Below are 26,214 nucleotides of genomic sequence, written 5' to 3'. Positions count from 1 at the left end.
AAGTTTGCAGACGATACAAAGGTTGGCAGGGTTGTCAAGGACACTACTGACACTATGCTGCTGCAACAGGATCTGGAAAGGTTGAGCAGATGGGCTGAGAGGTGGCAAATGAAGTTTAACATTGACAAATGTAAAGTACTACACATGGGAAACAGCAACCCCAGAGCAACGTATCAACTCTGTGGTACAACACTGACAGTGGTAGAGAATGAAAGGGACTTGGGGGTGGTTGTGCAGGCAGATATGAAGTTCTCTGAGCAGTGCAGACGGGCTGCAAGAGTAGCTCATGGAGTATTGTCAATGATATACAGGAATTTTTCCAGCAGGGATAAGGAGGTGATTATTCCATTGTATAAGGCGATAGTCGGGCCACACCTAGAGTACTGTATACAGGTCTGGAGGCCTTATTTCAAGAAGGATGTAGAGCTGCTGGAACGAGTACAGAGAAGGGCAACAAGATTAGTGAATGGAACAAAGGGGTGCTCTTACGAAGAAAGGCTTAAGTTTTGCAAATTACAGTGTCTGGAGACTAGGCACCAGCGAGGTGATCTGATAGAGGTGTATAAAGCCTTGAATGGTTTAAGCATGCTCAATGCTGATGGGATTCTTCCTCTAGCTCAGAATAATCACCTGAGAGGGCATAAATTCAAATTGAGGAAAGACAGATGTAGGATAGACGTGCGGAAATTTGCCTTTAGCCAGCGGGTGGTTGGTTGGTGGAACAGACTTCCATCCCTTGTGGTGGAGGTTGATAGCCTAAATAAGTTTAAGGCTCATCTGGACAGGTATTTTGAACGAACGGAGGGGTGAAGTGGAAGTGGTTTTTTTTTTTTTTTTTTTTTGGCTGATGCTGCATAAGCTTGCTTTCTTGCATCAAATGCCTCTACTAATGCTAATGCTATGCCAGTATTTCATTCTTTCGTAATGGATTGCAATACTTGTATGCATTGTTATTGTTTTTAATAAAAAGAAATTGAATATTTAAAACGAAAATGCTGATTTAATATTGATTTACAATGCCATTTAAAGTTCATCTCATCTAATTCAGTTAATAATATCCAATGTTCAATCGTTAGTTTTCCAATGGCATTATCTGGCTAAGGCCTCCTGGAATTATAGCTAACTGTTTAATTTGGCAACCATACTTTTTATTGCCTCCATTGCATGTACAATTGATGCCCCCTCATCTGATATGATATGGACTGGTAGTTGGTTAGTTAATTGAATAAAGCTATGACAAAAATTTTGTGGTACCTTCCCTTACCAATACATTTACGAGTTTTGTGGTAAATAGTTTAATTAATAATGATGAAAAATAACAAGGGTTTTCCTTTCAATGAAACACTACCACTTGCCTTCACCATTGTAACTTTTACTGTTTGACGAAGAAGAAGATCTTATCTCAGTCGTCAAATCAGGATCTTTTCTTGTAACAATTTCATTTTAAAATAAAATATAGATGATATAATCAACCAAGTTTTCTTTGAAACAATTTTGTGCAGTGTTATACACAAAATATACAAAATTGAAACTGTGCTGTCATTTTCATGTCAATTGCCCACAATTCCCATAATAATGCAGAAATAATTTTTGTGGAAGGAGCATCAAAAGTTTTCTGAGATGGACTATAATCATTTGTGCAAGTGTGTTTATTACTGAATTTCGTAATTAAAAATATCTCACTTAATTCTGGTTGTTACTTCTGAAATTATGTACAATTTATCTATGTAGATACAAAACTCGAGGCAGCCAATATTGTGAATAAACATATATTATGTAAAAGTTTTGATAATATATAATAGATTGAAAATAATAAAATTTCAACTACTTATAAAAATTTTTTTTATGATACCTAACTAGCCAAAAAGGCTGAACAATGCTGATTTTGAGCATTTTATGTGAAATTATACAGATAGTGACTAACCAACAAAGTTCACCCTCTCTATAAATTACTGATTACCCACTTCGGTAGTCACTGATTTTAACCTCCCTTGTTATCATCTTAACAGCAACCTGCTGTGTTTGAATGCTGTTGTGAAGACCAATAAAGATCATCCACAAGTTGAGGCTGATATGTTGAAGAGTACTTAATCAACTGTGTTATGTCTTTGCAAGTTGAAGTTTGGCTAATGTGATTTAGAAGAACTAGTAGAATAATTACCAACTCCTTTCTGTATAATGGGAAATATAAATGGGCATCACCCTTTATGGGGAACACCTCAGTGATTTCTGTAGGAGAAATAATTCTTATGTCATGACCTTCAGTTCCTGTATTTCAGATAAAACATTACATTATATGAGAGAAAATTATACAGAAAAATTATTTACAATTCAGCAAAACCCATTTGTTAGTTTCAATATGAATAATTTAAAATGTTTAGATGAGATTATTCAAGTATAAGATTCTGAAATGAGAAAGAGATCTCTGAAATATGTTTCGGCTTCTTTTTTTAAAGTTATTGTTATTAGCAAATAAATTTAATATGATATATCGAAATTTCTAATCACTCTTGAAAAATTTAAAGAATAAATAGTTAATCCTTCTGAAACGCCGACCGGGCTAGCCGAGTGGGTAAAGTACCTGCCCAGCAACCCAAAGGTCGCGGGTTCGATTCCAGCCTCGGGCTTGGATCAAAGTACTGCAAAAACCTTGGGAGGTGCAATATGGCCACAGAAGCCGATGCGCCAACAACTACCAAATCAAAAAAAAAAAAAAAATCCTTCTGAAACTGAGAAGAACAGATGGATAAATTCCATCAGGATCTAGAGACTTCAGTGCATCAAGATTATTTGAAATTCCTTAACTTTTCCTGCTGGCAAACTTAGTAAGGATATGTTCAGTATATGGTTGGAAGAGATTTTTCAAAATCAGTACAAGAATAAGAAGAAAACTAAACTGCTAGTAAGTCAGTTCACTTGCTCTCTCTCTCTCGCTCTTCAGGTGAAGAATCTAAAAACGTGATTGCCATTTGAACAAAAGACAAATTTATTTTCCATAGACTTCTCAAAATTGGACTTTCATTTATAATAACTAGTTAACAACTGTTGTTCTTCAGTTTAGGCAGAAATTGGAGCTGCAGATATAAATATGAACCCATTTCAGTATGACTTATTTTTATCTTGAACAACCAAATTTAATGAAAAACTAAGGTTTATTTAAATGATATTGTATGGTTGATTGAAAAATTAAGTGGTTTTATTTCCATAAGAATGATTTTGATGATATAATATGAGCAAGCTTTAATATCAGGATCAAGAAATTTAAAACAATGGTCAAACCTAAGAATAGAAAATGCACAGACCATCCCATTTGATATTATAAAAGTGACAAGCAATACAAAGCTGAAAATAGGAGAGAGGCTGTATTGGAGATTAAGTCATTATCAAGTTGTTATCTGAAATACCTAGAGGATTGCATTTGCTGCTTACTTTGAGGAGTTGTTAGTGAAGAGGTGATCAAGGGTTACTGTGCACATAGTTTGGCTCCTCTAATATTCAACTAGCTAAACAACAAGATGTGTAATGTTCTTGTTTATACTCCGGCACGATCACCAAGTCAGTGGAGTTTACAATAAATCAATCAATACGAATGTTAATCGTATTTAGTAGTCACGGGCTTCAACCCTGGTCCACTCAAAGAGCATGTGCCACTGCACTCGTGCTCATGACTCGTCTATGTCAAGCCTAAAAATGTTCTTGTTTATACTCCGGCACGACCACCAGGTCAGTGGAGTTTACAATAAATCAATCAATGCAAATGTTAATCATATTTAGTAGTCATAGGCTTCAACCCCGGTCCACTCAAAGAGCGTGTGCCACTGCACTCACGCTCCTGACCACTCGTCTACATCAGGCCTATTAGAAAGCACTAAATTATACATTAATAGTTATTAATTAAATGTTACTAAATATATTCATATTTAGTTTATTTATTTGTTTTTGTTGATAGTTCATTTTAAATTTTAAACCAAGACTTTATTAAGTTATTGCATATTAGTCAGAGATCTACTGAGTTCATTTCTTTGTTCTTTTCTTTTCAGAACCATCCCAAGAAATTAGTCAAGCAAGCTTATTTCCAGTAAATGTGAATGAGCATCATGTGGGCAAAGCCTCACCACTGAAACTTGATCTGTTAAAGCAGTGGAGTGTTACTGCCTATAAGTGTACTCGACAGAGCATTTTTGAAAAAATTGGAAGAGTGAGTTTTGTAATCAAGAAGTTTTCATTCTAAAAGATTATTCATTAATTTATACATTTTTATAACATTAGGTTGTTTATTTGTTTGTTTGTTATTTGGTTTTTAGGAGCATTAGCAACTAAGGCCATATTGCTCCAGGGATATGCGGTGGTCATTCCCTGACCTTTCCACATCTGTATTTGGTAGTCACGGGCTGTTGTTGAGGAAGCTTCCATCCTGCAGTGGGTTGATAATGGCTGCAGTTTACCAGTTTTTTAGAGGAGTTTTCTGTTGAATGCTGATTGTTCTACTAAGTCTTTCTAATTGTTCTACACAATTGTAGTATCAGACTAACTTTTAATGTTTAGTACTTTACTAATAAAGCATATTGCATCATCTTCATTTTCTTTATCATTGCTTTTTCCTTCAACTTTCAGTGCTTTTAAATTCCTTAAATCTATTGCTTCATCCCCTGTTATTAAATTGTCAATTTTTATATATTCTTCTTCCAAAGTATTGGAGTCATAGTGCTTTATTAAGTTGGCAACAGTTTTGACTGTTCCTTCCTCCGGAACAGCTTTGCAATTTATACAGTTGCCACTAGCATTAATAAATCCAGTGTTTGTGAAACAGTTTGCAAAACGGTGTGTTTTTTTATGTATTTCGTGGCAGAACATATCCAAAAATTTGCACCTAATGTCAATAGAGTCTGTTAAATTATTCACAGAATCTGACATGTTGAATCTGTTTTTGCTAATATGTGCATTAAAACACATAGTCAGAGTTATGGATGGTCATCATCAGTCATTTTCAATCCACTGCAGGATGAAGGCCTCTCCAGCAACTTTCCAGTTCCTTCTGTTTTGTGCAATGGCCATCCATTTACTACCCACAAACTCATGAATTTCATCTGTCCATCTCCGTTGCCTTCCAGGTTTTCTTCTAGCTCCTCTTGGGTACCATTCTGTTATTTTCTTAGTCCATCTGTCATCATGTCTTCGAGCTATGTGTCCTGCCCAAAACCATTTTAGTTCTTTAGTTTTGATAGGAATGTCCTTTACTTGAGTTTGCTGCCTAATCCACATATTTCTCTTCTTATCTAACACTCTGATTCCCAATATAATTCATTCCATTCTTCGCTGTGTAGTTCTCAGCTTCTCTTCCATTCTTTTGGTGAGTGCCCAAGTTTCATTTCCATAAGTCATGGTGAAGAGTATACATTGGTTCATTATTTTACGATTCAGACAAATTGTGATATTGCTCCTCAGTATGTGACTATATTTCCTGAATGCTATCCATCCAAAATCAATTCTTCTCTTGACTTCCAGCCATTTATCATTATTACAGCAGATGACTTGTCCCAGATAGTATATGACTCCACTTTTTCAATTACTGCTCCTTCAATTATTATATCCCTTTCTGTGGCATACTTGTTCATCATTACTTTTGTTTTAGCCATATTCATCTTTAGTCCAAAATCCTTACTAACTGTGCAACTGATTTAAGATTTTCCTCTAATTCTTTGGGATCGTGGCTTATGACTACAATGTCATCTGCAAATTGTAAATGGTTTAGGTACTCTCCATTCACATTGACTCCTTTCTGCAACCAGTCTAATCTTCTGAAAGCTTCCTCAAGGGCAGCAGTAAACAACTTCGGAGATATTGTCTCCTTGTCGAACTCCTTTCTCAATTTTCAATTTACTACTGTCTTTGTCTAGTCTAATAAAGGAGGTAATGTGCTCATATATTTTCTTCAAAATTATAATATATGGGGTAACTATGCCTTGTCTTTCCAGTGCCCAAAACATTGCCTTATGCCGTATGGAGTCAAATGCCATTTCATAATCCACAAATGCCAGGCATAATGGTATTTATATTCATTTGCTTTCTCCATTAGCTGTGATATTATGTGAAGGTGAACCGTAGTTGAGAATCCTGTCCTAAAGCCAACTTGCTCTTTCGGTTGATTCTCATCAAGAATTCTCTCTAATCTGTTAGTAATGACCCTTGTGAACAACTTGTAGATGTGGGATAACAAGCAAATTGGTCTATAATTTCCAATTTCTAATTTATCTCCTTTCTTATGCAGCAAAACTATGGTTGCATTATTCCACTCCTTAGGCATTACACCTTTTCTAATGCATTTTGTGAAGAGTCTTGCCAGTTTTTGTGTCATGTCTCTTCCTCCCAATTTTAATAACTTTACAGTAACTTCATCTTCCCCCGGGGCTTTCTGATTCTTCATTTTCTTCAATTCATGTTCTACCTCATCAGGAAGGATATCAGGTATGTCGTATGTGTTGCTAATTTGCAATTCAACTTCCCCACTGCTTGCATCATTCCCTCGCTCCTTGTATGGATGATACCTTAGTCCAGTGGTTCCCAACCATTTTTGACTCGCAAACCCCTTTCGATGTAATATTATTTTTTATCGCAAACCACTTTCAACATAATATTTTTAATGCAAGAACTACTAAGGCTATATTCTCTGAAATCATATATTTCTGAATTTTTATTATAAAATATTTCCAGTACTACGTTTTTATAAGACATTGCATAATAATAAAAATTATTATTAAGTATTATTTATACATTTTAAAGCAGTTATTAAACAGTCCAAACTAGATTTCGAACAGGATAAGAGTAGAAAACTTGCTTTTAGTCCAAATGATAGTAGCCGAGCATGGTCTCTTTCCAAAGCTTTGGCCGCAATTTTTGCCCATCTCTGTTCCCACCTCTGACAAAACCAGATGGTTCTGTTGCCACATCAGCCAAAGATAAAGCTGACCTGCTAGCATCCTATTTTTCTTCCAACTCATGTATTGATTATCTTGATAAATCACCTCAAACCATTTCCAGTACACTCCATTCAATGCCTCCTGTGGGCTTCCATCAAAAGGATATCAGAAGGATGAATCTGATGCTAAGAAAACTGCAGGTCCTGATGGTATTTCTCCACTCGTTCTCTAAACCTGTGCTCCTGAGCTTTCTCCTGTTTTGTGTCATCTTTTTTCATTTACTTATTCCAAAGGTATTTTTTCTTCTGCTTGGTAATTTGCTCACATCCAGCCAGTTCCTAAAAAGGGTGACAAAATCCTTCCATCCAATTATCGGTACCATTGCGATTACTTCTACTCTTTCCAAAGTAATAGAGAAATTAATTAACCGCCACCTCTTAAATTATCCGGAAATCTTTCATCTGATCAACGATCGCCAGTATGGATTCCATCAGTGTTGTTCCACTGGTGATATTCTTATGTTATCCATCTATATACAAATTCAATGGAAACGTTTGGTGAAACTCAAGCCATTTCTCTTGACATTTCAAAGGCTTTTGGTCGTGTTTGGCCTAAAGGTCTTCTAAATAAGCTTCCATCCTATGATTTTCCAGCTGTTCTTTGTAACGGGGTATTCAGTTTTCTCTCTAACCGCTCACTGCAGGTGTTAGCAGACAGCTCTCTGTCTTTTAACTTGTCCACTACTGTTGATGTTCCCCAAGGTTCAGTTCTTTCTCCCACTCTTTTCCTCTTGTATATTAATGACCTTCTTCCATTGACCGGAAATCCTATCCATAGTTTTGCTGATGATAGCACATTGCATTCCACTTTCCAGTTTGAGAAACCTTTCCCTGCTCAATCAGCTTCAACTTCTCGAGTATCCACTGCCAAATCCTTAAATGCTGATCTCAAGATAATTCTCTAGTGGGGCAAAGATAACTTAATTTCAATCCTTCTAAAACTCATTCCTGTGTTATATCTCCAAAAAGGATTCTTCTGCTCTTATGTTTATCTTCGATGATGCTCCAATTTCTAGGCAAGATCATGGGGATTACCCTGACTTCTAATCTCTCTTGGAATAAAGCACATTACACAATTTGTAATGTGCTTTATGCTGAGCAAAAGAGAAAACCCAGTTTATTAGATGTAGAGGAAGGAATATTTAATATTGCTTCCTCTACATCTAATAAACTGGGTTTTCTCTTTTGCTGTTGGCATTACTTTTCTTCCAAACAGTTGTTGACTCTGTAGAAATTGCAAATCCACCCTACCATGGAATATTGTTCCCACATCTGGGGTGGTGCCCCCAAAACCTCTCTCAGGCTTCTAGATTTCATTCAAAAGAAGGCAGTTACGCTAATCGATGTCTCATCTCTAACAGTCTTTCCACTCTGTGTCTCATAGACTTTCTGTTTCTGTTGGATGCCTTTTCTATAGATATTTGTATTGCACTGTTCTCCTGAATTAGCTTCTATAATTCTTGCTCTCTCTTTCAAAGCAGTCCGAACACATGTCGCAACCAGTCAACGTCATTTTGCTGTCCAAGTTCGAACTCACAGAACCAACTTTTCTTCTTCCTCATTTATTCATTCAACTTCTGTTTTCTGGAAGCACCTTCCTTCATATGTATTTCCTGAAAATTACAATCTACAGAAGTTCATGTTTAATGTCAACAAATATTTTCTTTCAACTTTTCAACCCATTCACGTTACTAAGTACTATAGGTTCTTAAAAAAAAAAAAAAAAAAAAAAAGTACTTATACATAACAAGGATTTTTGAGAATGAAAAAAATTTAGTATGGAAAGCATTTATTTAACATGATATACTGTAAGATAGTAAACTAATTATCAGAAATAATGGGAGATGTGGTTTCTTTCTTTGGTAATTTTTACTTTTTATTTTACTTGTTTATTATTAGTTATATTTTGTAGTTTACAATAATATACCTATGTAAATCTAAGCAGATGTCATTACAGAATTTTTATTGCTACCCCCCCCCCCCCCGAAACACTTTCATGAACCCCCAGTTGGGAACCGCTGCCTTAGTCTAACATACTGAAGTTGTATTTGGGAGTAAGAAAACAAGATTAACATTCTTGAGGCTGAGATTGGGATGTGATGTTGTTCTACCAAGAAATAAAATAGCATTCCTGTTTGATCTTCTGATTTTTTTATCAAATTTCAGAAACTGCTCTGGAGGCACTGGTTAAAGAAGCATTGCAGGATCATCTGGACAAGACTTCAGTTATAGCTCTGACACAGCATGGTTTTGTTAAGGGAAGTCTTGCCTGACCAATTTGATTGGATACTATGATGCAGTCACAAAAGAACTGGATGCAGGGAATAACTTTGATATTATATATTTGGATCTTAGAAAGGCTTTTGATACCGTTGCACATGGAAGACTGCTGCACAAATTGGAGCAGTGTGGCATTGGAGGCAAATTGCTGCTATGGTTAAAGGGATGGTTGAGGGGGAGAAGACAGAGTGGTAATCAATGGACACTGCTCATCGTGGACTAATGTTATTAGTGGAGTTCCTCGGGGTTCAGTGTTGGATCCATTGTTGTTTTCTGTATTTATAAATGATATTGATGATGGTATATCAAGCTTAATGTCCAAGTTTGCAGATGATACAAAGGTTGGCAGGATTGTTAAGGACACTACTGACGTTATGCTGCTGCAACAGGATCTGGAAAGGATGAGCAGATAGGCTGAGAGGTGGCAAATGAAGTTTAACATTGACAAATGTAAAGCACTACATATGGGAAACAGTAATCCCAGAGCAACGTATCAACTCTGTGGTACTACACTGACAGTGGTAGAGAATGAAAAGGACCTGGGGGTAATTGTGCAGGCAGATATGAAGTTTTCTGAGCAGTGCAGATGGGCTGCAAGAGTAGCTCATGGTGTCTTGTCAATGATATACAGGAATTTTTCTAGCAGGGATAAGGAGGTGATTATTCCCTTGTATAAGGCAATGGTCAGGCCACACCTTGAGTACTGCATACAGGTCTGGAGGCCTCATTTCAAGAAGGATGTAGAGCTGCTGGAACGATTACAGAGAAGGACAAGAAGATTAGTGAATGAAACAAAGGGGTGCTCTTACGTAGAAAGTCTTAAGTTTTGCAAATTACAGTGTCTGGAGACTAGGCACCGGCGAGGTGATCTGATAGAGGTGTATAAAGCCTTGAATGGTTTGAACATGCTCAATGCTGATGGGATTCTTCCTCTTGCTCAGAATAATCAATTGAGAGAGCATAAATTCAAATTGAGGAAAGAGATGTAGGATAGATGTGCAGAAATTTTCCTTTAGCCTGCATGTAGTTGGTTGGTGGAACAGACTTCCATCCCTTGTTGTGGAAGTTGATAGCCTTAATAAATTTAAGGCTCAGCTGGACAGGTATTTCGAATGAAGGGAGGGGTGAAATTGGAGTGGGTTTTTTTTTTTTTTTTTTTTTTGGCTGATGCTGCATAAGCTTGCTTTCTTGCATCATATGCCTCTAATAATGCTAATACTTAAATCTACACTTTTGAACAATGAGGTTTATTAGCCTTATCTATAAACAGGATTGTTTTGAATTCTCCTTACATGTTCTCAAACCACATGATAATTAGCCGTTCTTTTGAGATTTTCCCTCCCTTGAAACTTGTCATTTTGTCAGGAATCATTCTGAGAAATAGTCTCATTTGATTGCATTTAAAAATAACTTTTTTGTTTTGTGATGCATAGATGCCAACCAATTTCTGATGCCACTCTTAACTCATTTACTGTCAACAATTTTTTTTTTTTTTTTTTTGCCGTTTATGACTTTAAATGAAATGTTAATCCATGTTTTAAGTTTTTAAGCCATCCATTGAAAGCTTTGAAGAAGTTTATTTTCAGTTCTCTGCTGGCCTTCAGTGCCTTCTGATGAATTAATGATCTGCTCACTGTGATGTTTTCAGTTGAACACAGCATTTCCATTTAAATTTCATGTCCTATAAATCGTGTCCTGATTTCTAATTAAATCTATAAATTTGCTTAACTTAAACTAAACCTTTTGACAAGCACATGAGCACTTAATTTACCATTTTCTAATTCAGTAAGTGCTCTCTTTTCTGTAAGAGTTAATCTCCTCCTTTCGGTATCCATTAAATAAAATGGACACTAAATAGCAAAGAAATTTAACAGAACGACCTGAAAATGCAACTGTAGAATTTAAAAATGAGTTTGATGAGGCCAACTGAAACGAGTTTAACATCACAGCCCATGTTATATGTGCAATTTTCATATAGAAACTCAGATTCCAAATTAAATTCAGTGTTTCATTTTAGTGTTCAGGGGAAATTTTTCCACATAATAATTTATGCTTGTTTTTGTACCCAGTTATGTATTAGTATTAGCAATGGCCACATGGTGTAAGGAAGCTTATGGCTTGTGCTGCATCAGCCAAAAAAAAATAATAAAAAGAAAATTTTTAAAAATAAATAATTAATAAGAGAAAAGGAAATAGCCAACCTATGCATTTCCCTCCTCCCGTACATAATTTTCCAGCTGACCTTTGAATTTCCCCAAACTGTCAGCCTCTAGCACCCATATAGGTAACTTATTCCAGTAATTTATAACTCGCTGGCTAAAATAAAATTTCCTGCAGTCCAGTCTAAACATCTCCCCACATTACTTGAAATTATGGCTCTTAGTTCTAGAACAATTTATAACTGTGAAAATTTCATCATTATTCATTTTGCTTATGCCTCTCAGAGCCTTAAATACTTTAATCAAGTCTCCTATAAGGTGCCTAGTTTCCAAGCTCTGCAATACACATATTTGAAGTCTTTCCTCGTGTGGACACCCCTTTGCCAATCTCACCAGGCGAATTATTCGTCTTTGGACCCTTTCAAGAAGCACAATGCCTTTTTTTAGGTTTCCATACTTGAACACAGTATTCCAAGTGTGGTCTAACAATAGCATTATATAATGAGATTATGACATCCTTATCTCTACTAGCAATTGTTCAATAAATCATCAATAGGACACCATGGGCCTTCCTTGCAACCTGTCTACAATGCTCGGAGAGCTTCATGTCTGACCTTATCGTAATACCCAAATCCCTTTCCTCTACTACTGCCATTAGTTCAACTCCACCAAGTGTATAAGTTATTTTGGGGTTACTGTTCCCCATGTGTAATATCTTAAGCTTTGCTGGATTAAAGCATAGCTGCCATTTTTTTTTTACCATCACCAAAGTCTCTTCACTCTGAAGAAGCTTTGCTTAGCAGGGTTTTTTTTTTTTTTTTTTTTTTTTTTTGTTAGTTGTTGGCGCATCGGCTTCTGTGGCCATAATGCACCTCCCAAAGTTTTTGCGTTTTACTCTGATCCAAGCCCGAGGTGGGATTCGAACTTGCAACCTTTGGTTTGTCAGTCAGGCACTTTACCCACCTGGCTAGCCCGGTCAGCTGCTTAGCAGTGATCATTAACTACTCTGCCAATCTTTACATCATCTGCAAATTTAAACATCACGCCCTCTATCCCTTCATCGATGTCATTTATGAAAATCCAAAACAACTGTAGTCCTAATACTAATCCTTGGAGAACCCCAAGGATCAGTATTAGGACCTCTGCCTCCTGCCCTGAAGCCATCCAGCTATCCATCTAAGGATTTTCCACTGTGATTCCAACCTGTTCCAACTTATAAAGTAACTTCTCCTGTCGGACTAAGTCAAATCCTTTGCTGAAATCCAAATAAACTATGTCGAAATTATTACCTAAGTCCAGCTCTTGTGTGACCCTGTAAAAATAGCTAACCAAACATGATTTTCCCTTTACAGAACCATGCTCAGTATCCTTCAGAATTCCATTTCTATCTAAATGATCCTGAATTTCGCCCTTGGTCATTGTCTCCATGATTTTCCCTACTTCTGAAGTAAGACTGACCAGGTGGTAATTTCCCACTTCACTCTTAGAACTGACCTTATGCATTGGGGATACATTGTCATTATGAGAGCATCACTCTCAAGTCCAGTGATACTCCTTATTAGCCTCCGTTTTTCAGTTCATTCACTTGGTGCCTTCCTTAAGATTATAGGATATATGCCATCAACCCTAGGAGCCTTAATGGCCTGTAGGTTCAAATGTTTTTTCATTAAATAAACATGTGAAATTTCAACATCATTAATTACATTTTTTTCAATTTCACTCCCATAATATATCATTGACACAAAGGGGTTTCTTCTGTAAATATCGATGCAAAGTAACTGTTGAGTTCATCTGCAACTTCAGTTGGAGTATCTAATACTATCCCACATCCATTACATAAGGGTCCGATCTGATTTATCCTTCTATTTTTTGCATTTATATATGTGAAGAATTCTTTATCTTATCCCTGCTCTTTACTTTCTTTGCCAGCGATTTCTCATAATCTGCCTTTGCCAACCTAACCTTTTCTGTGGCACTATTACAGATCACTTTGTAGGTATTATAGGCTTCAGTACTTTTTATTGCTCTGTAACTTTTCCATGCTGTCTTTTTCTGCTCATATAATCTGGCAATTTCATTATTCATCCAACTCTGAATCTTCCTTGTGGAGTTTTTTTTTTTTTAATGGTATATAAGCATTCAAGGCTTCTGTGATTAATGTTTTAAAGGTATACAGCTACTCCCCAACTTTAGGATTGCGTTCTATGGAACTCTACATCAGTCTGAATTTCCCTAAATGCTTATGCAGCACTCGCAAATTTGATTTAAGCAAAAAAGTAATGTTCGACGAACGTGTAAATAGAATTTATTCAATTTTTTTATTTCATGCAGGAAAAATACAAAAGTTTATAAAATTACAAAAATTTCAAAATTATAAAATTACAAAAAGAGAGAGAGAGGAGACAAGCATAACGTCAGCAAGTTTTACCTTTCGGGCATCATTGCAGAATTAACTCTCCAACTGATAAGCACGCCACTGTGGAAGTTGAGGGTTTTGGAGATTTAGAAGGGGTTTTTTTCCAACAGATCAAAAAATTTCTCAGCAGCTGCACTGGCGACTTCACCACATACTTTAATGTTTTGGAAACCAGCGCAATGCTTGAACCAATTAAACCACCCATTGCTTGCCACAAACTTGGCTTGGGTTTCGCTGTACTTATCCTTAATATCACCATAAATACTTCTTGCTTTTGCTTGAATGGCCATTGGACTCAGGGGCGCTTGCTTCTGAATATGATTTTCCATCCATATTAATACATTTTCCATCTTTGATATAGAACCTGAACGCTGTTTTGTGATTGCTGTTGACCTTAAATGCATTGATCCTTTAGCGTGTTCTTTTATATGTGCACTCTCCCTTAAAATGGTATTCACTGTTGAAGCAGCGAGACCTAATTTCGTGCAATAGATGACAAATTTTGTCCTGCTTCTTAATTAATCATCTTCATTTCTAAATCAATTTTGTTAATTTCCTATCACTGCCAGCACTTGCGCTTTCCGTTGGTCCCTTTCCCTTCACTATTGTAATAAGTAAATAGGAATGAAGAGAAGATTCTGAAAATTTGTTTTTTATATGAATGAAAATTTCAGGGAAGGGGAACTTATTTCACCATAATACCATAAAGTGTGTTACTGTCATACGGCACCAGGAGTTTCCCCCATCTCCGTGTTGCTTTCATTGTGGGTGTACCAGTTTGCTGGGAAATGCCAGAGATTTAAAAGTGTTCGGGAGTTGTCCGTGTGTAGTGTCATTTAGCCGCTAGACTCCTACTGAGGCTCAACGTTGCCCCACTTATGCCCCATGGAGGCAGACCAGGAACCCAGTAGACTCAGTTTTACTCTGGCAGGTCCTGCTGCTTACTTTCCAGAGATTTTGGCGGCTAGGACCTTAAAAAAAAAAAAAAAAAAAATCCGTTAGGTTAGGTTAGTGATGATGATGCACACACACATATATATACACATGTACAATTGCATACACATATGCGTTGGCGTGAGGGTATGATAGCTAAGGTGGTTATGCTGAATTATGGGTGCAAAGGATTTTTGGCACATTGAATTTTGTTGTGTGGGGCTGTCATTAGCGTAAAGATAGAGGTGGGGGGGGAGACAGAAAAATGGGACCAATAGGGTAGGTAGCCCCAGTTTTCAGTGAAGCATGCCCATGCTCCATCAGAGTAGAAAATGTAGGCTGGTGAGGAGGGGGAGGGAATGAAGGTCGTTCCCCCCCTCCCCAAGGATGTGGGAATAAAAGGTGAAGGGGCTAGGGTGCCCTCTTCAGGTCGCCGTCAGTCTGTTGGCAGTTAAGCTGTTTTAGTCTCTTCTCAGTTTTTGGTGTCACTCATGGGGGAAATCCACATCCTGGTGTCTCTTCTCTGTTTTCAATGTCACTCATGGGGTAATCCCCGTCCTAACGTCTCTTCCAGTTGCCAGCGTTCCACTTGGTCGAGTCTGGTGTCCCGTGAATTTCGATTTTCTGTTTCATCTGGTAGCATTTCTTGTCAATCTCTCTGTTGATTGCTGTAGATTGCAATTAGCATTTTCCTCCTGGTGAATAGATCCTGTGCGAAGAGGGAGAGCGCCCTGTATTCTTCCTCTGAGTCCAGGAAGTGGGACTCCAATCCCTTCGGAAGATATCTGATTCTTGTTATGAGAATCCCTCTGAGGTCCTCATATTGTGGGCATTCATAAGCTGTGTGTCTCCAGCTTTCGCTCTCCCCGCATGTACAGCTGGGATCGTTGGTGAGGCCCAGCCTGAAAAGCTTTTCATTGTAGGGGCCATGTCCTGTTAACAGCGTTGTCATGTTGTACCCTGGGAAGTACCACACCGGTTGTTTTGGATATATCTTGCGGATGTCCGGTAGGAATTTTTTTGTCACTTCTCCCTTGGTGGTCTCAGTTCACCTTCTCCTCCAAAGGTTTAGGAGGTGGGTCTGTAACCTGATGTTTTCATTCTTTAGGCTGTTTGACGGATCAGTCATGTAGCCCTGGTGGGTGGCAGCCACTCCCCTGGAAAGCAGGAACAGCAACCCTGCCCGGATAACCTCCAGATCCATGGGGAGCACTCTGGCAAGCATCTGCAGTGCTGGGGTGCTTACTGTGCTGCAAGCTCATGTTGTTGTGAGTAATATGGTCCTTTGGATTGTTTCAAGTGTTCTGTTCACAGCCAGTGCTGCTTTGGGAAACCACACTGCTGCTGCTGCATAGGTGATTGCTGGTAGGAAAGTTTTGTAGTATATTGACAGGGTTCTCTTTTTGAGACCCCAGTCCTTCTTTGTGGTCCTGGCTACCATCCGAGTAGCCCTTGATTTTTCTCCAGATGTATTTCAGGTGCTGCTGGAAAGACAAGTTATTATCCAGGATTACGCCTAAGTACTTTAGCTCCTCACGAAATTTATGGTGACATTTTCAATTTTGATTTGCAGGACCCGCTGCAATTGTAGTTTCCTTTGAGGATCATTGATGAAGTCTTTTCTGGTGAAATTCTTAATTGGTTTTTGGAAGCCCTTTGTTGTAGCCGCTGTAGTGCCTGGTTTGCCAACACCTCCAGTTGGGGGCCCCCTGGAGTCCGCCTCCACTGTCAAGATAAGGTCATCTGTGAATGCATGCGTTCTCACAGGTCCCAGGTCCATTTCCAGGAACTCATCAAGGACCATGTTCCTCAGAAGTGGCCCCAGAACCAACCCCTACGGACATACTGTATGCGCCTCTCTTGTAAGTTTCTAGTAATGCACGTTTATCTCCACTCTTGTTTGGGTTAGATAACTTTTGATGATTTTATACAAGTTGATCGGCCCTCGGGCCTCCCTCAGCCTTGCCAGGACGCTTGGCCACCAAAGTGAGTCAAATGCCCCTTCAAAATCAACGGAGATGAGCAGCAAGTACGTTTGTCTGCAGTCCTGCACTATCTTGAGCAGGTTCCCCAGTGCATGCACAGTTGAGGTCCCCAGTCTGAAGCCATACTGGTTTGTGGCTTGAAGGCCTGCTGTTTCATAGTGATTTATTATTCTTTTATGGAGCAATCTTTACTGTGCTGCAAGCGCAGTAAAGATTGCTCCATAAAAGCTTGCTGGCCACTGGGAGCAATGCAGTCGGTTGACAGGCCTCGTGGGTTTTCTGGACTCTTTGTAGGATTTTTTAGTATTAATTTTAAGTTAGCCATTTTCCATGTAGTTGGGAATAGACCAGTTTCTAAGCATCTATTATATAATGTGAGGAGTAATTTTGGCTGAAATTCCACTGTTTTCTTCAGTATTTCGGGCTCGATGAGATCAAGGCCTGGGCATTTCTTGTTTCTGATTCGACATGCAGCCTCCCCAAGTTCATCCATGGTAAAGGGGGTAGTTCTATCTCTTGGTTGTTATAGTTGTTGTTTTCGCATATATGTTGCTGTGCTGGTAAGATTGGCATTTCTAGTTTTAGGAATATTGCATCTAGGATGTTATTTTTTATCGACTGCTCCCAAGTGGTGGTAAGATTTCCATGCTGGGTCCTGGTGGTAGCAGTCACTTCCCCCCCCCCCCGGGAAACTTACCTTATAGACTACTCCCCAGGGGTCAGTGTTTCCGGTTGTGGAGACTAGAAGCTCCCAAGATTGTCTTTTGCTTTGCTTTTCTTGATGGCTTCGGTATATTGGTTTCTGGCTTGTTTATATCTCTGTCTCAGTGCTTCGACTTCATTTTCTGGCCATGTTCTTCGGGCTCTTTGAAAGCCTTTTCTTTCTTTCGTCATTCGCCGCCGGAGTGCTACACTCTCTCGGGTCCACCAAGGGGCCGCTCCCATTTGGGGGTGTTTTTTCCTGATGGTTTGATTGCTTATGTCAATTATCAGTTCTGTAGTTGCCTTCTGCAGGTCATGTGGGTTGTTTCGTGGATCCAGGGACAGTGGTTTGTTAAGAATCGCTGTTGTTAAAAGCTCCTTGTATTTCGGCCAGTCTGCCTTGACGACTGAGTATCTGTGGTGTATTTGCTTTACTATTATTTCCTTTGTCAGTATTCTGGTTATTTTGCAGGCAATGACTCGGTGGTCCGAGGTGGTCCACACTTCCTCCACCCACGAGTTGGCCACATGGTTTGCCAGGGTAATATCTATAGTGGCCTCCCAGAGGGTGTTGCAGTATGTTGGTAGCTGGTGCGACTGGTTCAATACTGTGAACTGCGAACCCGATGTGAATCCTCGAGCTGTTGCCCATTTGCAGTTCCCCTTCAGGAACTGTAAAGGGGCAACAGCTCGAGGATTATGCCAAAGCGGGGAGCGACAGTTGACATCGGCTCCTATAATTATTTTTTTGTTTGGTAGGGTGTTCTGGAGGTGACGTAAGTAGCTAATTGTGGTTTCCATTTCCTGTCCCAGCCTGCTGTAGAGGACAACGTAAAGGGAGCCCAGTGCTGTGATAATTTGGGCACAAGCAGCCCAGGCTGTACCGAATTGGGTTATTTTGGTTGCGGTTATGTTTGCATTTCTGATTAGAACCGCTGCCCATGGGGTGTCCTCTTCCATGTGGATTATCTTATATCAGAGTGGGTACCTCGCTACCTGTCCTGGAGAGCGAGGACAACTATAAAGCCTTAACGCAGTTTGCGCAGGATCTTTTTACTAGAAGAAGAACATACCCACAACCTTAGCTGGAATTTTCCCACAAATTAACCACTCGTCATCCACAATAAAGATCCTTAGATGTGTCAACCAAACAAAAACCTAACAGCTACAATCTGAAAAACTAATCATTAACTTAAACTGGAGTCATTATCTGGACTTGACCACTCACACGGACGGGACAACATGTCCCAGGAATGGCATACGAAGACCTGACAAAGACATTGTGCAGTTTGCTGCCGAAACATCATTAGGCGATCTGAACCGGGTACCCTCACTTGGTTCACTTTCTTTCCCTTCCCTTGGCAGGGAATGGTTACTCTGTAGCCCCCCCTGCCATCCCCTATCTTCACCTGGTGAGGCATGGGCCTGCCCCGCCGACTTTTGGGGTTATCTTCACTATTGACCCCATATTTCTGTCTTTCACCCCCAGTCTTCAGTCTCCCTTCCCTCTCTAGCTATCTTGCGACTAGCGTTTGACCCTTGCCAAAACTACACAAGCCCCACACTAAAATTAAAAAAAAAAAAAAAAAGAACTCTAACCCGTATAACTTATATCTTGGCCTGACCCAATTTCTAGCGTTTATCCCCCCCCTCCATTTTTTTTTTTATTTTTATTTCTTTATTTATTTTTATTTTATTTTATTTTTTTTTTTTAGGTCCTAGCCACTGAAATATCAGGAAATTAGGTGGCAGGACCTGCCAGAGTAAATAGTAAATTTCTAAAATACTGGTGTACCTGGTCTGCCTCCACGAGGTATAGTGTGGGCAACGGTGGGCCTCATTTGAGACCCAACGGCTAAAAGACCAGATGAACAACGGTACAAAACATTACATGCCACAATATCCACACACTTTTAAACCTCTGGCCTCTACAGTGTTCTGTATAACACCACAATGTATATTACGCGAGATGGGGGAAACCCCTGGTGCCGTTAGACCCTAAACACACTATACACTATACCTGTCCTGCGTGGACATATGGCTCTTGCAGAATAATTACATCTATATTTTCCTCGTCTGCATTGAGCCTGATTTGGTCTGCCACTGCTTTGGCTCACTGTGCATTTGTTTGCATTATTTTGATCATTGTTTTATTATATTCTTTAGTTCTTGTCCCCATAGTTGATTCAATTTTGGTAGATGCTCTTGGCTTTGAGGTAGGTTGGGCAATTGGGGTCCCTGATTGAGTGGGCATGATCCAGCTTCATGGACTTGCAGTTTGTGCAGGAAGCTTCTTTGTATTTGTGCGGACAATCCTTAAATCCATGTCCCTTCTCGGTGCAATGTCTGCATGTTGGGACCATTTGGGAGCATACGTTGGAGGAGTGGCCGAACTTGCAGCATCTAAAGCATTTGGGAACTGCCACCATAATACTGTAACATAAAAACCCACAGAATTCCAATTATCGGTATTATTGCAAATGCAATAAGATCAAGTTTATTACCCGTTTATAACAGATTGCACTAACAGAAAAGCCCAATAAACCAAAAAGTGCAAATTGTTTTTATTGTTTTATGGTAGTGACCTACAGTAATGTGTTTTAGAGAACTATCACAAAGGTGTTCAAAATTGATTCTTATAACGGAACATTATGATAACGATGAAAGTGTAGTGCCATTTCCATTATAAAAATGACCTTTTAGAGAGATAAATAGCTTAGTTATATAGCAAAAAATTCAACTTCCGAAGTCTTGGAACAAATTGCCAAAAAAAAAAAAAAAAAAAAAAAAAAACAGTCTTATTGTGTTCACATTACAATATTTTCTCGATACCTCTGTTTATTCCTACAGGATGCAAAATATGTTTCCACGATTTTTTTTAAGTTTACACCAGCCAGAAAAAACTTACATAAAGTCAAATTTCCGTAAGTTGAGTATTACGTAAGCCAGTCAGTGGCTGTATCATAATCCATTTGTATTCGCTCTCTGTGAGATATCTATCCAGTTATTAGGGGCCATGTTAGAATACCATTCAGAATATCAATAACTTAGCATGTGGCAGGAAGACGATATCAAGAAGTAATGAAAACATTGAAGTTGTAAGAAATGCAATCTTGTGCACTCCAAGAAAATCAACAATATGGTGCTTGCAAGAGCTAGGTATAAACCATACAAGTGTTTTTAGAATGATGAAGGAATTAATGATCACACACAGCTGTGCACAATTATCTTGACAATGAATTTCATGATCAATGGATAGGTCATCAAGAGAGTTCTTTTGAATATCCTCCAAGGTCGCCAGATCTCACCACTTTAGATTTTTTTGCTTAGAGGTATTTGAAAAATCTAGTTTACAGTCACAAACTGCAAACATTGGAGGAATTTTGGAAGAAAATTCAACAAGCAGAAAATATTTCACCTGATTTGTGTATTTCAGTATGTAGATTTGTTGAATATAGATGCCTCTCATGCATTAATGCTGATGGAGGACATTTTGAACAATTAAAGTTTTATTGTAAAAAAAAAAAAACTTGTTTTTTTGTCTTCAAAGTACCAAAAAAATTTACATTTGTGTATATTATTCAATAAATATAAATTTTTAAATGTGTATACATAATTTTGAAACACCCTGTAGATGTAAACATAGGACCAAACCCTATGGGACTGGGGAAAATAAGTTTGGCCATTGTTGAGAGGTGTCTGTATTACTATGATGAAATGATAAAGTATAGTTTAGCACTATTGACAAAAATGCAAAGACGGGGGATTTCTCTAACAGTGCTGTAGTGTGGACAGCACTTAGATACACTCAAAACAAACAAACAAACAAAAAAAAAAAACTGAAACAAGTATTCATTAAAAGTTATACAAAATGCCAAATTATTTTGATAGTATTTTATTCACGTTAACACATTTTGCGAGCTCAAAAAATTTAAAACATTAATTCATAGATTTGTGATAATCAGTATCGCTGGTTTTTAGAATGATTGTAAGGGATAAATATGTATGCTACATATTTATCAAAATATGGAAATTTTTCATAAGAATTTCTTATATCAGGTTGTCTACACAGGTTTTTATTTTGTCATTAACACTTTTGCTGCTGTCTTTTTCCTTCCTTTTTTTTGACCCTGGATTTAAAACCACTGGATTGAATGGGGAAGACAGACAGAGACATTTTTGGGCTTTCTTCTCAATTAGCCAGAGGCTGATTGAACTAGTCAGCTTCTGGCAAAGGTTGATTGACAGAAATAACTGGTTTTTCTTCTTTACAATTGGAATAAAAAGTTCTAAAAGGTAGATGTTTTTCCCTCCAAGTAGATTAAAAATCTGATGCTACATATTTATCATGGTGCAGTGAGTGTGTTAAATTATTTGCCAATGTACAATATTATATTGTATAACTTCTTGTAAAAATGAAAATTGCTCGTAGACATTATGATGAATAAACAAATCTATCATCAGTAAAAATAATACTTAGTGTAAGAGTCTATTCATCAGCATGATTGTGGAACAGAACTGAGGCTGCAGAGTGTTACTATCGGCCAGTTTGAGAACATAAAACTAATTTGATGGACATCAAATTAAATAATAATATTTAAATATTTATAGATAGTACAGATAGTAAATTCATATCTAGGTTAAAATTGGAATGGATATTTCATAAAACTGGATATTTTACAGTTGGATATGTTAAACTTAATATGAAGTAAATCAGTAAGCCAGAAAACAAGTTAACTTTGCCAAAGCATGTGTTTTCTTCTACCACTCTACAGCAATTCAGACAGAAATATGTAGCATATAGATTGCAGAATGGATGGTCCAATCTGTACCCCCTTTTATCACCTTTCAAGCATCTAGTAGACCAAACAGAAAGACTGAACACAGTTTCATCTTACAACCCCCCCCTCCAGTTAATCAGGTGCCAAAGAAATGGCAGATCTTATATTAAGGTGAGACAGCTACACTATGGTTAGCGTAGACATAGATAATATAAACAGCCAAGATAAACTACTTATAATCCAGATGAGAATATGGAAACTGGATATACTATGCTATGCTATATCATGATACCGGTTAGCAGAAAAGGTTCTGGATCTTCCCCCCCCCACACACTTTTTCTGGTTGTTGTTATTGAATATTTAATGGCACAAGGACTGCTGTGGCCATATTGTGCCTTTCAAGGTTTCATATTGTTCCTTTCAAGATTCTCAAAAGTAAACCATTTAATAAGAATCTCTTGCAAGTTATAGAGAAATTTATAATGAAAATAAAAATCAGGCCGTTCAGATAAAATTGGACATGTTCTTAAATAAAACCTAGCACATCTGCCTCTTTTGCTGATAAACTTCAAGATGAGCCAATGTCTTTTTAAAGCAAAAACATGGATGATGAAGCTGATTGCCTTTTACAGTTATTTTAATTTATGTGTCCATTCATTTGTATATGGAACTTTAAAAGAAATGAAGTCCATTAACATTTAGGTTATTTATATTTATTATTTTTCTTTATTTGTAATTGTATGCCCTTAATATTTTTGTATGAAATTTGACTTATGACCAAATGTGGTGAAACAACATCTTCATAAGTTGAGGGATACCTGTAGTCTGTATTTGAAAAATTTGGTGTTCTGACAATGTCAGAATTTTAATGCTGCTGGCATTTTGAACTGTTGACATTTGAGATGTCTGTGTTTTGAACTGTCAGCATTTGAAAGCACTGGCAGCTTGGCCCATTTGGCATTTTGATTGTCAGTAATTATGACTAAACCAGTAACCTGGTTTTCATACTTACCTCCTTACAGATGTTTGCCACTACTGCATTTATTCCACACTACAGAATTTAGGTATTTTTTGTTTTGCAATTTAATTTATTATATAAAATGGTTTCTTGTCTTAATTGTTATTTACTTCACAAAACATTAATATGTGCACAAACATAATTTTGAATTTTTGTATGCTTAATGGTTTTATAAACTTAAAAATGGAAGTGAGTAATTAGTTTCACACATAATGTTTTCTTTTATTTTCAACAAAAGTAATAAAAAACTTTTGTGTCATTGAAAATAACATGTAAATTACTCAATAACTATTACAGTCTATTAGAAAAAAGGTTTAGCATTGGTATGCCAACATGCAGAATTCAAAAAAAACCAAACTATTTTTCTAGAATAAAAAAGAAAATTTTGGGGTCTGTCAGGTTACACCCTACTGTAGTTGTAACAGTTTATAGCGCCTTGCTGCTGTCAGTAAGTGAGCTAAATACTGGTTTTAATACTTACCTCCTTACAATCCGCTTGCATCATCTACTCATGTAATCTACTCACACAACTTTGTGCTGCATTAAAATAGAAAAATGATTTTCGGAATCACAAATGTGCATGTTGCTTACTGAGACTAGCAAGGAGATTATCATTGTGTCCTTTGTAGCATGTGCTAACTAAAGTAGGAGTGATCCAATATTGTGAATGAAGTAGTGAAATGAAAGGCTAATTAGTAATGAATTAGTAATGACTGATCTTAAAAGCTTTCCAGTAACCAATGAAACATACACTAAACATGTGATATTGACTGAACTTTTTCTTAAGTAATGTCTGTATATTTGATAAAGACTTCTGTTATAAGTTAGCTAATATATGCAGTGCATCACATTTCAGGTGCATTCTATTTTTTCTTAAAATTAACTGAAATTTTTTTTTGATTAACTGAAGTGAAAAGTAAATATAATTATCTTCTTATAAATTAATTATAACTGTATAGAATACAATAAAACTCTGTAGCTTTGTGTTCTCAAAACTTAGCCATTTGGCATAATTAAAACTATACAGGGTGTCTCAAAAATATTGGTACAAACGTTTAGGGGAGGTAGGTAACATCTAAAGGAATGTGAATCGCATAGGAACCCATAACCGGAAACGTCACTGTAATTTGTAGGCTGCGCTGTTCATCAGTTTGTAAGAGGAGAGGGGAAATTTCTGGTTTACTCATTCAAGCAGTAGTCGCCGCACGAAGAGCATGCATCGATATACGAACTGTGAGCTGGCAGACATGCACCTAGTGTATGATTAACAGAGGGCAATGGACGAGCCGCTCAATGAATTTATGGAGAATGCTTCCCAGACAGACATGTACCGGACCACCATTTGTTTGCGCGTGTGCATCAAAATTTGTGCGATTATGGGTCATTTAGAGGTAACAGGAGTAGTGTGGGCAGACCACGTTCAACGCGAACTCCCGCCATGGAAAAAAGTGTGATGAATGCCATCCAGAATAATCCTACTACCAGCACACGTGCCATTGCCTCTGCTTTAGTAGTGTCTCGTTGCAGTGTACAGTGTGTCTGGCACGACGATTCCTTACACCCCTTTCATCTCCAAAGGGTTCAGTTACCGCTCCCCCAAGATCATACTGCACGTGTGGCTTTTGCGCAGTGGTTTCTCCAAGAAAGTGTTCAAGACTTGAATTTTCCAGCCTATGTTTTGTTCACAGATGAGGCTTATTCAATCAACACAATGCTCATGTGTGGGCTCATGACAACCCACACAGTGTGCGTCCCCATGCCGCACAACATCGCTTTGCAATAAATGTGTGGGCAGATATGGTCGGTGACTGCTTAGTCGGCCCATACCTGTTACCATCCCACATTAACTCCACTAAATATAGGATCTTTCTTGAACAAGTTCTACCAGGGTTACTTGACGATGTTCCAGCAAATGTGAGATGCAACATTTGGTTTCAACATGATGGGGCACCTGCCCATTATGGAAGGTGTGTTCGTGACCATGTGAACAGGCGTTTTGGGCGTCGATGGATTGGCCGTTGTGGACCTGTTGCCTGGCCCCCCACGCTCACCTGATTTATCGAGCCTTGATTTTTTCTTTGGGGGGCCTTCAAATCTGTTGTGTATGAATCGCTTGTGAAAACGTAATGGATCTCGTAGCGAGACTCGTCTGCGCTGCTGCTACTGTCAGGCGCCTCCGTAGCCAGGTGGGAAGGAGCAGCAGTGCATACACACGCTTCTTGATTAGACCGGGGTTCGAGCCCGTCGCCACCAAATATGGAGGATGCGGAAAGGTCAGGGAATGACCACCGCATATCCCGGAGCAATATGGCCTTAGTTGCTAATGCTTCTAAAAACCAAACAACAACAACTGCTACTGTCAAAGAAACTCCAGGTGTGTTTGACTGTGTCCGCCAATCCAAGCTGCATCGGTGTCATGCATGCATCGCGTCTCATGGTGGAACCTTCGAGCATCTGTTGTAACATCATAAAATGCATCCATCTCGTACTCCATTGTTAATATTATGTCAAATAAATGTTTGCCACTAATTACTGTCTTGTGTTATTTCTGCTTCTTGTGCCTCTCTACTATTTCCCGCGACGTTTCCGGTTATGGGTTCCTACGTGATTCACATTCCTTTAGATGTTACCTATCTCCCCCAAACATTTGTACCAATATTTTTGAGACATCCTGTATAATATTTATTACTATCCTATCATATACTTTTTTTTTTTTTTTTTATTTTGTAAATTTAGATCATATGATACTGACAATACCTTTGCTAAATGCTCCAGAAATGAGATGTCATCAGTGACACCATTTGTCCTCATTCTCCGTTCCACCAGAGAGCAAGCATTTAGAAACGTTGGCAGGATCCCCCAAAATCTATGAAAAGGATACATTCTGGAGATCAAATTCCTAAAATCCACCTCAACTTGGGGGGGGGGGATATCTGTCAATACCACATAGCCTCTAAATTCCAT

General features: G+C 38.1%; 1 protein-coding gene across 2 annotated transcripts in view; it reads left to right on the top strand.

Moving 5' to 3' along the window:
* The window catches only part of LOC150085524 (arfaptin-2-like), a 99,110-nt gene that overhangs the window by 42,527 nt on the left and 30,369 nt on the right, over nt 1-26,214 (top strand). For both annotated transcript variants that reach the window (XM_090373314.1, XM_090373313.1), the window contains exon 3: nt 4,041-4,198. In XM_090373314.1, the coding sequence (XP_090229440.1) occupies nt 4,041-4,198 (158 nt within the window). The remainder of the gene's footprint in view (nt 1-4,040; nt 4,199-26,214) is intronic.

Source organism: Mastigoproctus giganteus, chromosome 5 (genome assembly GCF_048544385.1).
Source record: "Mastigoproctus giganteus isolate SK-2022 chromosome 5, ASM4854438v1, whole genome shotgun sequence".
NCBI classification, from domain to species: Eukaryota; Metazoa; Arthropoda; class Arachnida; order Uropygi; family Thelyphonidae; genus Mastigoproctus; species Mastigoproctus giganteus.
Note: the sequence above shows the minus strand (reverse complement) of the source record. Positions and strands in the feature narration are given on the sequence as shown.